Source organism: Pygocentrus nattereri, chromosome 27 (assembly GCF_015220715.1).
Source record: "Pygocentrus nattereri isolate fPygNat1 chromosome 27, fPygNat1.pri, whole genome shotgun sequence".
NCBI lineage: Eukaryota > Metazoa > Chordata > Actinopteri > Characiformes > Serrasalmidae > Pygocentrus > Pygocentrus nattereri.
The window spans coordinates 6,036,658-6,051,803 of record NC_051237.1 but is presented as its reverse complement, the minus strand read 5'-3'; the positions used below and the strand labels follow the sequence as shown (position 1 = coordinate 6,051,803).

The 15,146-nt window shown below is 41.2% G+C and overlaps 1 protein-coding gene across 1 annotated transcript in view; it reads right to left on the bottom strand.

The window, feature by feature from the left end:
* Positions 1-285: 285 nt before the first annotated feature.
* Positions 286-15,146, bottom strand: part of trit1 (tRNA isopentenyltransferase 1) — a 47,944-nt gene continuing 33,083 nt past the window's right edge. The window contains exons 8-11 of the mRNA XM_017692703.1: positions 14,247-14,324; positions 2,662-2,771; positions 2,213-2,330; positions 286-860 (exon numbers count right to left, since the gene is read on the bottom strand). Coding sequence (XP_017548192.1) covers positions 658-860; positions 2,213-2,330; positions 2,662-2,771; positions 14,247-14,324 — 509 coding nt within the window. The 3' untranslated portion in view covers positions 286-657. The remainder of the gene's footprint in view (positions 861-2,212; positions 2,331-2,661; positions 2,772-14,246; positions 14,325-15,146) is intronic.

Here is a 15,146-nt window from a genome sequence, read left to right as displayed (position 1 = left end):
GGCTTTGGAACACAGCTACAGAGGACGCAATGGAGACCAAATAAAGACAGCCTGCTTTTGATTAGATTTCACAGCATATGCTCTGCTCCTATGCGTAAGTTTGTACACTGGCAATAATGAATGGCTCATTAAATGAACACTTCAAAACAACCAGCTTGTAAAAATGAAACTTCAAATCACTACAGCAAAAGTCACAATATGATCACATAATTCAAAGAAATTCCACACGCTGCTGTCAAGTGACTCGGGATATGGATCAGTGAAACCAGGCAGGAAAGCCAAATGTAGCTCTTAAAAAAATAAAAGTCTTTAATTACAGAACTTGTCACAAGCAAAGATATATTACACACTAAAAAAACAGTCAGAGAAAATCAGATATTAACCAAGAGTGGCCAAGATTTCCTGCAAGAAAAGTCTGACCAACACTGAGGAGAGAGAAAAGGCACAAAAGAAAAACGGTGCTGTAGATGAATGTTTCTGCATATCTGTATACAACGAATAATGTTCCAAATTCAAAAAGGTTAAAAGGATTGCACACCTCATCCAAATTCCCTCTTATTCCAAACAGACCGTGTAATCCAGGTTCAGGCCACTTATGTCACTTCATGACAAAATAAAATAGAAACGTTAAAACAGCACATGGATGCAGGGTGCGCCTCAGAGACCTTGCCTTTCAGTGTCCTCATTCCATTCTTTGTCTGGCTCCAAGCCGGTCTCATCTACTGTAGCAAAACTTGCCTGTTTCGGACACTTGGGAATGGGCAAGAGATCAGATGCGTCATCCTGGTGTGGCACCGAGCTCTCTTCAACTTTCCTCTTCTTTCGGACATGATATTTGTGGTTTTTAGACTTCAGATGAGCTGAAAAGGAAGATAAATGTCATGACTATCTGGAAAAACTGACTAGAAATGGACGTGTCCATGCATGGCCATTCAAGATTATACACAGATGTCAAGTTTGTCTAAAGTCTGGCATGTTTTAGTTTAAAATGCCTGTTACACACTTTTATGTATATTTTACATTCTAGCTGTTTAACAGAGACTCCTTCAGTGGCATCGCTGCTGCTGCTGCTGTTTTTTTCTTCCCCCAGTTCGAAGATTTGACTGAAGACAGTAACTGTTCATTAAAGAGTTATACAGTTAGATTTCAAGCTAAATCCCTGAACATTTTAAAAATAAATGAGAGAAAAAAACATTCAAAGCTTCTTGCTTGAATTCTTCTGTTCTACCTTAAATGGTGCCTGAAAAAACCTGAATAAGAAGCTGGTGAATAAGTAGCTAAGTTCAGCTTCATCTTAGATGTCTGATTAGCCAAGCTGTTTACAACGGTGACAGGAGAGAGTTGGAACAAGCAAAGTTCATCTCACTGTGGTTTCCCAGGCGAGTACAGTTATAATATACAAAGAATGGTAGAGTGAAATGTGACCGTGTGCTGACACTGAGTAAGTATAAAATACCTGTGTTAATACCTCAACTACACTAACTCATTTGTGGAGACATCACCCAAATGAATCAGTTATGGGAGTGAGGGAGAAACAAGAACCACAGTAGCTACTCCTCCACACTGGATTCAAGCAGCCACCTAGTGCCGATCCTAATTGGGCAAAACAAATGACCCAGATAGGGATGTTTATAACTTCCGATAGCTGCTCAGTTGGGGAGAGTCCTGGGTTCTACAGTTTGCTGGAGTGATTGAGCCACGGTATAAAATCCCCTCTCACTCATTTCAGCCAAAAGCTAAGAGTCACAACGTATGTAAAAACACAAGATCTGGCTGTACGTGAACTTGTAAACCTCAGCTCATTTAATTTTGAGATGTAGCCTTACAGTGCACATATTTTTGTTTACTTTTATTATCACAAGCCATAACACACATGGCACATGTGCAACATGTAATATAACTGAAGTTGCAAGATGTTCATTTTTTTTAATTTATTTTATGTCTTCTAAGAAAACAGCAGTGCCAGTAATCCCTTCAACAAGCACAGTTGCTTTTTTTAAGATGTAAAAAAAACATCTTGGTAAATTCCAATAAATAAATAAATAAATAAATGACTGTTGTGTTAGCAATTGTTTTTCAAAAATATACTACATTGTGATCCAAAATTGGCCATATGTATCATATTGTGAAACTGCTAGTACTAAAATATTGGGGGTATATCAGTAGATGTGCTATGACCGTAGAAGACTGCCTTTGAGGCAGTAGAACTCACTTGTCCACTGCAGGTCCCCGATAATTATTTTGTCACACAGTTCACACATGTGGTGACTCCGCTTGTTACGAGGTCCCTCCCCTTCAATCCTCATCGGTTCAACAGATGGCTGCTCTCCCTGCAAGGATTGACAGAGAGAGGAAAGACAGAGTTCAATAGTCCCGGCTAATACGATGTCCACTAGCATGTGTGTCGGACACTTTCTACCTCATCTGATGCGAGCGCTTACCAACAATATTAATCTGATGGAGGAGGTCAGACATAAGTGCTGCTTTAAAAGCCTGCGCTAATAATGGCATCATTAGCTCCGCCACATTTGCTCTAGAGATGATATCAAGAAACTGAGTTGCCAGACAGGAAACCAACAACAAACTCTGTGAACTGAAGACAACGTCACAAGCCAAGTCATGGGTCGTTTGAGGTAAATGTGCCAGAAATAGAAATCAAACCTTCTGTAAGCAGTCCAGTATGCCTAGGGCAGGATTGAGGACCATTTGCTCCCAGCGGGCCACATCAGTCACATCCAGGCCATAGACAGGTGGGATGTTGGTACCTGGTCCTGAGAGTAAATAAGACAAACGTTTAATTAACAATAAGAAGAAAGAAGAAAGAAAAAAAAAACAAAAAAGAAAACGTTCGGAGTGTACAAAGATGGTCACTAAGGAATCTGATGCCTGACACACTATTCATGCACTTATAAACAAGGCTACAAGTGGACATCTATGAGAGTGACAGCGCTGAGGCAGTGCAATGCGCAGCACAGAGTGGAGCAGGCAGAGAGCAGACTGAACCTGCTGACTCACAACTGCTCCATAATCTCTCTCTCAGCATTCTGGCAGAGTCAGCAGCCTCAGCCTAGCCTAGCCCAGCCCAGCTCTACCGCAGCCTGCACTCTCACTAATGAGCCACAAAGCAGGGCACATACACATACAAGCAGAAACATGTGGGACAACTGCATGAAAACGGCAGCAGCTACAGAGGAGCCAACAACAATTAACTGAATGTAGACACTGTCAAAAACAGCTTGAAAAAGCAAAAATCAGACAGCAAGAAACAAACACCTTCTTATTTCTGTGTGCTCTGTGTTTAGGCTCCATCTTATCAGACTTGGACAGAAGGTGAAATGCCTTTAAGACCACACATGCCTCTAGGCTGAAATCATGTGGTGCACAAACTAAAGAGCAAGATTATTACTGCAGACTACCTTTGCTTTAAAGAGAAAACTTTGAAGAAGTCTTGGTTCTTGATAAGCCATGGCTGAAAAGTTAAATAAAAATAAAAAAAAAAAACTTGAAAGATCATATTGGTCTGTACAGCCTTCATGGCAGAATTACTTCTGCGTTAATCCTATTAGTTACAATGGCTCAATTATTGAAATTAATAACAGGTTGATCTGCCTGAAGCAAAAACTCTCTCATAAGCTGTCCCACTGCCTCAGTGGGCTTATCCAACCCAGCACAGTGCTACACAATACAAGTGCCCACTTCACCCACCTCTACCAAAGTGGGTGGCCAATCCTTCTTGATCTGAGTGGAAAAATCTTACTGATAAAATCAAATGCCTATATCCCCTCTTAAAGAGCAATGACGAATGCCCTTTCGCTTTATCTAAGCAAGCCAGTCCAGCCAGCGAAGTGGCACTACAGCCAATTCCAGTACTTTAGTCAAAAAAGCTTAATTACTTCCTGAAAGAAGTGATAAAGGCACAAGGAGTCTCAGTTTTCCAGCTCAGTCCGCCTACGGCCACAGGCTATCATGTGGAGGCCCAGACACATTCAAAGCAAGCCTTAAGGTCAGTTTGCCTATTCAAATATATTCAACGTCTTTGTTTTATTTTTCAGTGTAGGAAATCCCCTTTCAAAGAGGCAGATAACTGTTGAACTGTTGGTAAAGTGACACACTTAACTACCGACTTGATGTTAAGACAAGTAGAACAGATAAGTACAGAACAAAAAGCAATAAAGGATAGTACTTATCACTATGGTACTATGCTATGAGAGGAGAAAAAGAACTAACGTGCTCTGATCCTGTATCAAATACAGCCTGAAATACCACAGAACTGCTTGTAGCACAACTTAATGTCATAGCGTAAAAGTGAAGTCACGTAGGTCATATGACAACAATAGTTATGTATCCTTTATGTACAGTATGTATATGTACTACATTAACAAGTTGAAGCGAAATACCATGCTATAATTACAATTCACTCTAAAAATTCTCATTTTTTAATATTGTTAATAATGCAATCGTAAGAGAAAATGCTACAGGGTTGTTTAGGTCAAACTTATGTATAGAATGCATTTCAGCTTGCAGGCTAGTATAGTGTCTGATAAATTTGGTTTTAAAGAAAAATAATATCATTCGTATCCGTCTCAATCGCTAAATCTGATGATCAGGTTCAGCCAAGGCAGAAGAGGCAATGGGGCAGTTGGACCCCCAGAGTCTGACCCCTTGAATGACTCAGGCCCATGGTGTGTCAACCAGAGAGAGTGCCGCCACAGTCCAACACCCTTCAGAGAGCACAAGATGACTTCAGGCATTCCTCAAGCAGTGGAGCTTCATTGCTTATTGAACAGAATGGGGAGTGTCCCAGCAGGCACTTCACTTCATTATAATTACCAGAAAATATGAATAACAAAAGCATGTATATGGAAATAAACATGCAACCGCAAAAAAAGAGCTCCTTCTAGGGCGGTGTGTACATGCCTGGGGAAAAGTTCACCTTCTTTATTAATCATCTGTTTGTCTTGGTGTGTATACAGATAACTTATCAATATTACCCAAGAAAAGCTTCCTCATACATAATATAAATAACATCAAAAGATCTCAGCGCATAAGAACTCTGTCCTGTGTTACACCTGCCACTGATCTGAACCACAGACGGTCTCTCTTTTCAGCCTGCACTCTTTTTGTCCTCTTTCATGCTCTTCAGACAAGAGAGGCAGCAGGTGGACCTAGTTTGTTTACAACTGGAGTGTATATAGGTAACATCAATATTATGGAAGTAAAGTCACATTGCTTTCTTGTGTGAGATCTAAACACCATTAAAGGAAGGTGTAAGTCAGTGTTTAGGGGGTTTAGAACTTCACTGATTTTTCAAGATTTCTGCAAAATACTGTCATACAGTGTCTGTATTGTTCTTCACAATAGTGGTGATAGAAACCAGGAGTTGCAATGAGTTTAGGTTTGTTACAACTCAAATACAACGGTTTTATTTACTATCCAACATGAACGGTGAACCTACATGCATTTTCTGGGTTTTTATGTACTATGCTGGTTTTCTTTGTGGAGTATTTTGCCTCACAGCACCCAAAGTGTACCTCCCCACCATAATTAGACTTAAAAAAATAGGTTTTAGGCCAAAACCTTTTTTTCCCTGAACTTTCATGAAATAATCTCAGGCATCAGACAGTGTATTTATAATCATTTCATGTAGCAGCTATGTAAACAATTCTCACTATAAGTTTCTCTAGAGTGGAGCATTTTACACCAAACCACTCTGAATGACTTTGCGAACACACAGAAAAATCTGTGGGGTTCCCCTTTAACTGCCTGAGCTACCCAATACAATAAAGTCTCACTACACTAAGCTTTGATACAGATACAAATGTATCCAAACAGCTGAAACTGGCTATAAGCAGAGGTCAGGCTCTTGTGGCCTTTCTCCCTTTCGCCCAACCCGCACACTCTCACAAACAACCCCACCTGCCTCGTGTAGAGCACACCTCGCCCTCCTGAGCCCCGCGTTGCCTCTCGCCTGCTGCTGTTCTTAATCAAAGATTGAGTTTCTCTTTTCAGCCTATGCTCTTTTTGTCCTCTTTTATGCTCTTTAGACAAGAGAGGCAGCAGGTGGGCCTGTGCTGGAGCACCTGGCCTACCTGAGCCATGTGGGGAGCGGAGGAGCATGCCTCTGTCTTTCTTTTCTTCACATTTCTTTTAACTTCTCCCCTCTATGGTTCTGTGAGCTAAAAGGGTCAGGGCAGAGGGGCAGTGCGGCTTGCCTGCGGGATGGCAGATGCTCGACGGGGGGTTCCTCCCCTCTTTTACCTTCAAATCTCAGTGAAATCTAAGTAAAATAATCCAGCAGGACATGAATGGAAAGGAAAGGAGAGAAAAAGGAAAAGAACAAGGCTTTCTGACCACAGAGCTCTCGAGTGACAACCTCAATAGGGTGGTGCCACTCCACACGGGCTATAGCAGCGTCCAGTGCTGCTGCAGGGAACAGAGCTGGATGTGTGCGCTGCCAGAGTTTACAGCCTGACAACAGAAAGGGCCATCAGAGAGCAAACTGCGGCATCACACCTGCTGCCACTTCTGTGATAAGAGCGACTGCAAGAGGGGAAGATGGGGGGGGTGGGGGTTATTTTTCAACATTTCAGCACAGGGCACCTGTCACCAGCTCACAGCTACAGCTGTAGGACTCTGACCCTCATTACTCTAAGGCTTCATTCTCCTGTGAGTGTGTGAGTACAGAGCATGTTTATTTAAAGAGAGCGTATAAGAGAGGGACTGTGCCTTGGCCACTAATGCCTCTAAACTTTGGAACAGTTTTCCCCCTGATACTAGACTCTAATTCCATGACTAAAGACAGTTTAAAATCCATTTTATTGTTGCAATCAATGTTCATCTTTTATGAAGCCTATATTACTTCAGCTTGTTCTAGGTAGCCTTAATGCGCTTTGCTTTTGTTAGTTTTTTTTATTTTTTTTTATTGAAAAGCACTTTGTAGCCTTGACTTACAAAAAAGGCTATAAAGTTACTTGCTTACTAGCTACAGAGGCGGATAAATGATGGTTGGCCAATGACATCAGGTAACAATAAGCAAGGATGACACCTCTTTAAATGCAGAAAAAAAATCCACATCAGAATGTGCATGAAAGCACAGTAAAACTAGTCTTGATAATCAGACCCTTTAAGCTTGTTTACACCTTGCACCAACATACTTTCCCATGTAAAAACAATAACACAGGCATCGTTTCCTATGTACCTCTATTTACTTTTCTCCCTTCTACGTCTATTTACTTTTTCCCCATTACTGTGATAAAAAATAAATAAATAAATAAATAAATAAATCCCGTTTGGCTCAGATTGCACACTTTCACAAGTGAAGAACATCATTTTCAGGATGTCATTTCACATTATCTTGTTTATCCTCTTTCCAAGTAGTCACCACTCAGCAGGTGCACTTTTGCTAACATGACTATAACAGGATATAGAAAAAACACATTCCAAACGTGGTCCGAGTGATCTGATCGTAATCCAAGTGTTCGTGCCCGGCTTTTATGCTGTCAAGAGAAATCTGAATGTGACCCGATCGTCAAAAACATGTTTATTCAAGGGATGAACCAGCCTGCTTAACTCCTGAAGAACATCTGGTGTCAGAAGAATTTAACTTTGAAACTGACTAGAGCGGATCTGATTGAAGTCTATGACCCTGATTTTAATCAGATTCAACACTGACGTCCCACCTGTATAAAAGGTCCGTCTCTCTCACAAGCACGTGAGCTTAGTTAGCTTCAGTTAAATGGATTTTAAAGGTCAGGTTCAATATTATCCTTTAACAAGTAGGCTGGAGTCATTAGATTGACTTGATATATACAAAATACAGAACAGTTTTGCTGAAGGTTAATGATTTTGAAAGCAGACATATTTACATGTTTCCGTGAAATTATTGGAGTCTTATATTTATATAGTTACTGCTATTGTGAGAACATTTTTATGTTGATTGGGCCCTAGCAAAGAGACGGCCTTGCTCTACAGAGTGATCTGGGACACACATCTCCTTCATCAAACAACTGTACTGAATGCAAATTGTCCCGTTTGGTCAACAGCATGTGCACACACAGGTTGACAGCTGACGGCCTTAAACACTGACTAGATGTGTTCTGCATGGGACAGCCTGTGTGTGTGTGTGTGTGTGTGTGTGTGTGTGTGTGTGTGTGTGTGAGTGTGAGTGTGAGAGAGAGAGAGAGAGAGAGAGAGAGAGAGAGAGAGAGAGAGAGAGAGAGAGAGAGAGAGGAGAGAGAGAGAGATGTTCGGTGTGTAAGGGGACACTTTTCGGTGTCGCACCTGTTACACATCCTGCTCAAGTTTCCCCTCCCGCTGACAAAAGGAGAGGAGCCGTTACTTAATGCTCACACAATTTCCCCACAGCAGTCTGAACTGCTGCCCTATGCTTCATCAACACCGAACCCAACACTGCCTCCCCACAGACACATTCTCACACAAACACTACACAAAGAACCTCACAGTTGGACAGCAGAGTAAGCACCAATGTCCACAATAAGTCAATTAACTCCTGTAACGTGTGAGCTGCAGCGCCTGCACGTTCCTCTCCATTACAGACACACACAGACCATTCTGTGGGTGGTTTTCCCCTCCAAGCCACTGTGGGGTTAGTCTGGGCTAGGCCTCATCATTCAAAACACTGGCCTGTCTAATTCAGTAACAGTCAGTGTACAGTTCAATAGACAGCCAACAATGGCCATTCAGAAAACGAGAGGGGGGGATTTGTTCATTCTCTGCCAAAGAAATGAAACCTTGTGCTTGGACAAATAGTAGCCTGCCTCTAATCAAACACTGATCAACACTTATTAGAACCCAACACAGAGTCTTTTTTCTTCCTATAGACACATTCACATAAACACATGCAAAACCTCAGGGCTGGAAGCAATACATCACCGCCGTCCCTACAAAATTCCACATCTCCAAACAAGTAACTTTACAGGAGAAGCAAAAAAAAAGTCACTTTCAATGTAAATTAATGTAAGAAGATTTTATTTTAAATAAATCTGAATCTATTGGTCAATTCATCATGAAATTGTAACAAAATCTAAGATAGCCTAACAGAACCTAAGAGAACCTAACACAGGCTAATAGAGCTAACTGACAGCTGGGGTTTTCAAATTAAATAATTTCAAAAATGGAGAAAAAGTTTTTGTTATAACAGCAGCAACTGATTGGTAATGAATAGATACTCAGTTTAACAGGTAAGAAAAAAGGTATCATAAAAAAAAAGATGATAACATGGAGCCTTGCTACAGGTTTAGTGCAGCAAATGTTGGCAAATATCAACCCAAAAAAAGCAAAAAGAATTTTATTATTATTTATTGTCAAACAATAGTGAAACTTGCCTTTAAATTAATTGTTGTTCTCCATATTTTCTCCAGGAATTCCACTGATGCCATGTAACTTATAAATACTTATATAAAAACTTTAACTGTAGGGAAGTGCATGTGTGCTCAAGCGCATGGTTAACCAATCTAGTTACCAGCATTCCATTTCTGAAACCATTTTTCATGTGTTCGTAACTATGTTTCTCAGAAAACCACGGAGCAAATGTGCTAACAATTCAGAGAAACGCCACCAAGTTTTAATAGTGCTGTAAAATATGAGAGCTTTGGTCATATTTAAGATGAAGTAAGCATATTATACTTTGCCATTACAAAGCATGAGTGCCTTAATGTGAGTATGCCACCAAGGAAGCATTCTTAAGGATGTGATTGAGAAGGCAGAGGTACAGCTGTAACCAGGCTAACTAAGCTAGATGATGCAAGAAAGCCTAGAAACAAAAAACAATACGATTTTTTTTTTGTTTTCAACGTTTCCACGACAAACACGTTGGCACATCATCCACTGAAGAGAAAAACTGTGTGTGACGGACAATGAGTCATCACCATCTACCACTACAGACCTAATGTGTTAGCTCATTAGTTCATTCACAGCAGCCCGTAGATTTAACAATAAAGCATGTTATCTGCCTCTGTGAGCTGATACATTTCCATTTATATACCACTATGTTTTTAGCCAGACAGCACCAGTATAGTATCGTTGTATAACAGATTCATATCAAGCAAAAATCAAATTAATAAAATATAAACTCCTTGAAGTCCAGAAAGGGGAGGGGGCAAGACAGAAAGCAAGCGAGCGAGCAAGAAAGAAAGAAAGAATTCAGTTTTCTCCTTCTCAGTACTGACTTCAATGTCTCCCCCTGCCAGCGCTGCCCACCACCAGTGTGGAGGACAATGTTCCAAACACTTAGGATATAGCCTTAGCACCCCAGGAGGTACTAAATCCCTCCAGGCCTTCATGCTCCCGGCTCCCGCCACATAGGCAAATTCCAGGCAGCCGGCTAATGCTGACCAGATTAGAGCGGTCAGCTGAGGGCCCCATGAGGCCCTAGGTTGGGAGGGCTTATCTGTGACCAAAAGCAGGTCAGGAGCCCAATAAAGGCAATGGAAGGAAAAGGAAGAGGTCTACTGAGGACAACAGTAGTGCAGTTGTAATGGCAGGAGGGCAAGTGGTCAGCTGACCATGTATGGAGTAGGGTAGTGGGTCAGCACTGAGAGGTGGTGTAAGAGACTAAAGGCTTAAATACATCTCAATGAGCTGCTGATGGAGGTGATGATGCAGGCACAGAGAACCAGGGAACATTAGTGATGTAGGATTTGTGTTGCACTAACCATCAACAAGCGTTTGGTGGGCTAACATGTGGTGCCTGTCCTTCTTTAGGCCCCACAAGCTTGCTACTGTGACATGGGAGTCTTGAAACTGTGTCAAGCATAACCCAAACAAACCTACTGCAACTCAAATGCAATATTTCAGAGCTAAAAATTTTGAAATTTAGGTAAAAATGCAAAAAAAATGGAACGACGTATTGTGCATCCTTCAGAAGGCGGCTATTCACGTGAGGCAAGATTTCATGATGCACTACATTATTTATCAAAGAATCATAATTGTTGCAGGGTTTGAGATTTATGGATTTTACATCAAAGAGGCCATCATACATGTCTCTATATATTCAAAAATCATGTATTACTATTTGTCAGTAGGGTCTGACCTCTGAAGTAGCCTTCCACACCAACCCAAAGAAAGCCTTATAGCAGGCCTAAGGGCAGCAGGGTGTGGGGCCATATGGCAGGAGACAGACAAACACTTAATCAGGTTTAGCCACTGTTTCCACTCCATCCTTTTAGCTCTAACTAGATTGCTAATAGGCCAAGAGGGAGTGGACAGAGGGCTGTCTCCAACACACTTGCCTCGGAGCACAGTGGGCAGAGCCTGCAGGCGACTCTGGGGAAACAATGGCAGCTTGGTGGAGGGGGGTGGTTGGTTTGGGAGATAAATGACTAGCACAGGAAATCTGAGACACTCTCGGCTGTTGCGGCGAAATAGCAAGGAGACGCGGTGGTGGCATGGGAGGAGGAAGGGTTGTCATCCAGTCAATGAGCAGAACGGGAAAAGGATCAAAGAGGGTCCCACAGGATGGTGGACCATTACAGGAAGAGTGTGAAAAGGATGGGTAGATGGATGGTAGGAGGGGTTGAAGGAGGGAGGAGGAAATGCATGAGGGCAGAACTCAAGTTCAGAAAGAAAATGAGCCTCAAGCATATTCAGTTACAGATGATCAGAGCCTGCCTGGTGTTTCTCTTCATGACACACTTTATTTCGTCTCTGCACTTTATTTTTATATCTTTATCTGTGCTGTAAACTTTTACTGTAAAAGGAGTTTGTGTTACTTCCCCATTAAAGGAAACACAACCAAAATTATATTACATGCACGTTACGTGTTACTTTATCTATCGTCTGAGAAACTGAGAAATGCTAAATATCATTTTGCCATTTAACAGTATTGTGACTCCACAAGCTGTTAGGATTTGTTGTTCAATGCCGCATCTCACTGAGCGAATGTCCTGCCCCATTAAATGACCACGCCTACTCTTCAGCCTTCAGACTTTCACCATAATAGCTACAGTTTCACATACAGACTTCTCTGATGCCTAAAACAGTGATGTATAATCACTTATCACAGACATTACATTTCTGTGTTAGTGACTCGCTCTTTTTCATTGATATTAACAGGCTTTCTCTGGACTAACTGGCCCATACTCAATGCTCACTAGAGTGAGTCTGAAATATAACTAAGTTAACAGGGTGCAGTAATATTCAGAAAAAGTCTCAAAGTTTAAATCTTTACTGCAGGAGCCAACATCCAAACTGTAACATCTGAAGTATGGTGCTAACATTACACTGAAACCCCCATTATAAGGCTAGAAGAAATTGGCATTAACTTAGTGACGGCAAAATAGGTAAATGAAAGCTACTTACAACGCAACTTATTTTCTACATTAAAAACTAAAATGTAATGACACGCTGGACTGGCACATGTCCATGAATTAATGACTGGATCTGGTTTTTTTTTTTCATATTGTGATCCACTGCGCATATTGTTGAGCTCCCGAAAACAGCACTGTGACCACACCCCCTATCCTGCCCCTTTTACTTTGATGGCCCGTGAGAGCAGTGGTGATTAGCATATAAAATCAAAACCTAGGTAATGACAGATAAAAATAAAACAGTAAAAACACATCGTACTAAATTGAATATAGGTGTTTTATACTCTTCACAGTTGTTATTTGAAGAGCACAATAATCTATATTTAATTAAAAATGAATAAATTGATATGTCTACTTAATGTGCAAGCAAAGTTAGAATAACTTTAACATAAAGGCAAAGTGAACAGCATGCACTGAAAATCATTTGGCCCAAATGTGGTTGAAGACCCGAGTGTCTAAGTCCTGATTACTGCTAACATCACAGAACAGGTATAAAATACATTTAGCAGTCGATGAGTATTGGATTTATAATTTCCTTTTATTCCTGTCACCAGTGTCCGTCTGGGTGATATTTTTCTTCAAAATAAAGCCAATTAGCCTTAATAGGGGTAGAAACTGATTACTGCCCAGAACATTTTGGCCACCAAAAATATAGTGTACACTTAACCTGGAGATTTTTTGCAATTATTTTCCCCTTTTAAAGAGCCTGTTTTTAACAAAGAACAAAACGCATCAAATCAGGTTTTACTGGAATCTGTTATCTGTAACCACCGCAATACCTAACGTGATGGTCGCCACCACCTAGTTGGTCCACCTGGCATCACAGATGCTGTTCCATTGGCTGAGGTTTGCTAATATCACTCATGAATTAATGTCTGAAATACATTATAATGTTAAATAAGCTGGTGTTACACCAAGGGTACTGACATAACCTAGATCGAATGACATCCAAGGGGAGACCACCACAATGACAATGTTCTTATTAACATAATTTTTTAAGAAATATTTCCTTTTCAATCAAAGCAACAACCGACTGCTGCCGCTGAAGTAAGTTTGTTGAATGCAGATACAAGGTATAAACGCTAAACATGTTTCTACTATAATTCATTAGCTTGGTGGGCTGAGTAGCCAGCGCAAGTGTTTAAATTCATCTACTCATGGGCACTAACAGGTTAATCTACAGCGAAACCAAAAAAGAAAACATGCTAATTTCTATTAAAAGATACTTTAAAAAGTCAAAGAGGTCAAAGAGGCACTTGCCGATGCGCCATTTGTGAACGAACAGCACAGATCATCCAGAATGCCATGTGTGCCTCTATGCCTTCTTTACAGTTGGCTTCCTCCTTTAGTCAGCCAGCAGTATGTACAGGGAGGCCAGCAGCCCAAGGCAGTCAGAGCAGGAGACCCATGCAGGCTGCGGCTGCTTCCTTGTTTGTGTGTTTAATGGTCTGTGTGAATCCCATCTCGTTAAAGGCGGCTGTGATTGCCTGGCCATTAAACCATGCCGAGAATGGGCGAAAAGACAGAGACAGACAAGATACACAGATACATGCATGACACCAGTGTGTACTATGGACACATCAAGAGCATTGAGCCATCTGAAATCTGCATGTGCTGTGCACTGATGTGTTCAACAGAGCAGCTTCTGAGGCAGATATACAGAGAAAAAGTGTTTGTAGCATACTCCAGTAGGACAGGATCTACTGTGTGTTACGGCACCATAGGCAGCAGAAATAAACCTTTCCCACTTTGTCACTCATACATGACATTAAACTCTAAAACAGAGAAAAGAGCAAAGGAGGACAGCCCAGAAGAAAAGCAGAGCCACGCTCACACGATAACTATGGAGCTCCGTCTGCTCCACTCTGCTAAAATGCAAGCGTTTTCTTTGGTAAAAGGGTGAAAGTGCTGCACTCTTACTCTTAAGGAATCGGTTGCGGACCCACTTGTTCTGTTTCCGAGCATAACGTCGCACTGCTTGCTTAAGGGCTTCGATACCTGTGAGACAGAGACAGAGACAAACTTAAGTTTACATCTTTTTGTAGCAGGCAAATGGGACTGTCAGCTTTCCCCAACAGCACCAAAAAAAAAACTTTTTTCTCCCCATCTCCCTGCATCAGGATCTCCTTCAATACATTTGGAAAGGGGTAGGATGCATAAGCATGTGTAGAGATCCGAAATAAAGCCTCAAGCTTCACTGGTTTACAAAATAAACAAGGTTCATTCCAGTGGCAGAAGATCAATAGTATCAGACTAGACTGAGATCTGTGTCCTCAGTTGTGATCCCTGATGAACTAGTGGCGTCATAAATGGCAAATTATTAATGCCACAACTGAGCTGTAAAAATGATTATTTATTTGCTTATTTATTTATTACAGCATTAACGCTTACTGCCATGCTTTAGGGCTTGTTCATCAATGAGTAACTGAATCTTACTGATATTATCAGTAAAGTTAGCGCTGGAGGACGCCTACAGTGGGCTACACTAGAATGTGGGAGAGCTATGGATAAATCAACAAGTAGCAAACAAATAAAAACAACACCAAACCTCCATACAACACTACTGCATTACAATAATACAGCAGGGCAACATTACCACATTACATCAGTAAAGAACTGCAGCAGTGTATAAGTACAGCATTAACGCACTACAGAAGAACAGGCACAAACACCCAGCTTTAAGACAAATATTTACCAAGATTCATCTCTGGGGTCAGACAGCTCTGGCAAAAGAAATATTACAGAGAAAGTCAGCCGCCTGAGAACGAGGACAGCTTGATAAGCGGTTGCAAGAAACTTCAAGAACATTCCGATCCTTCA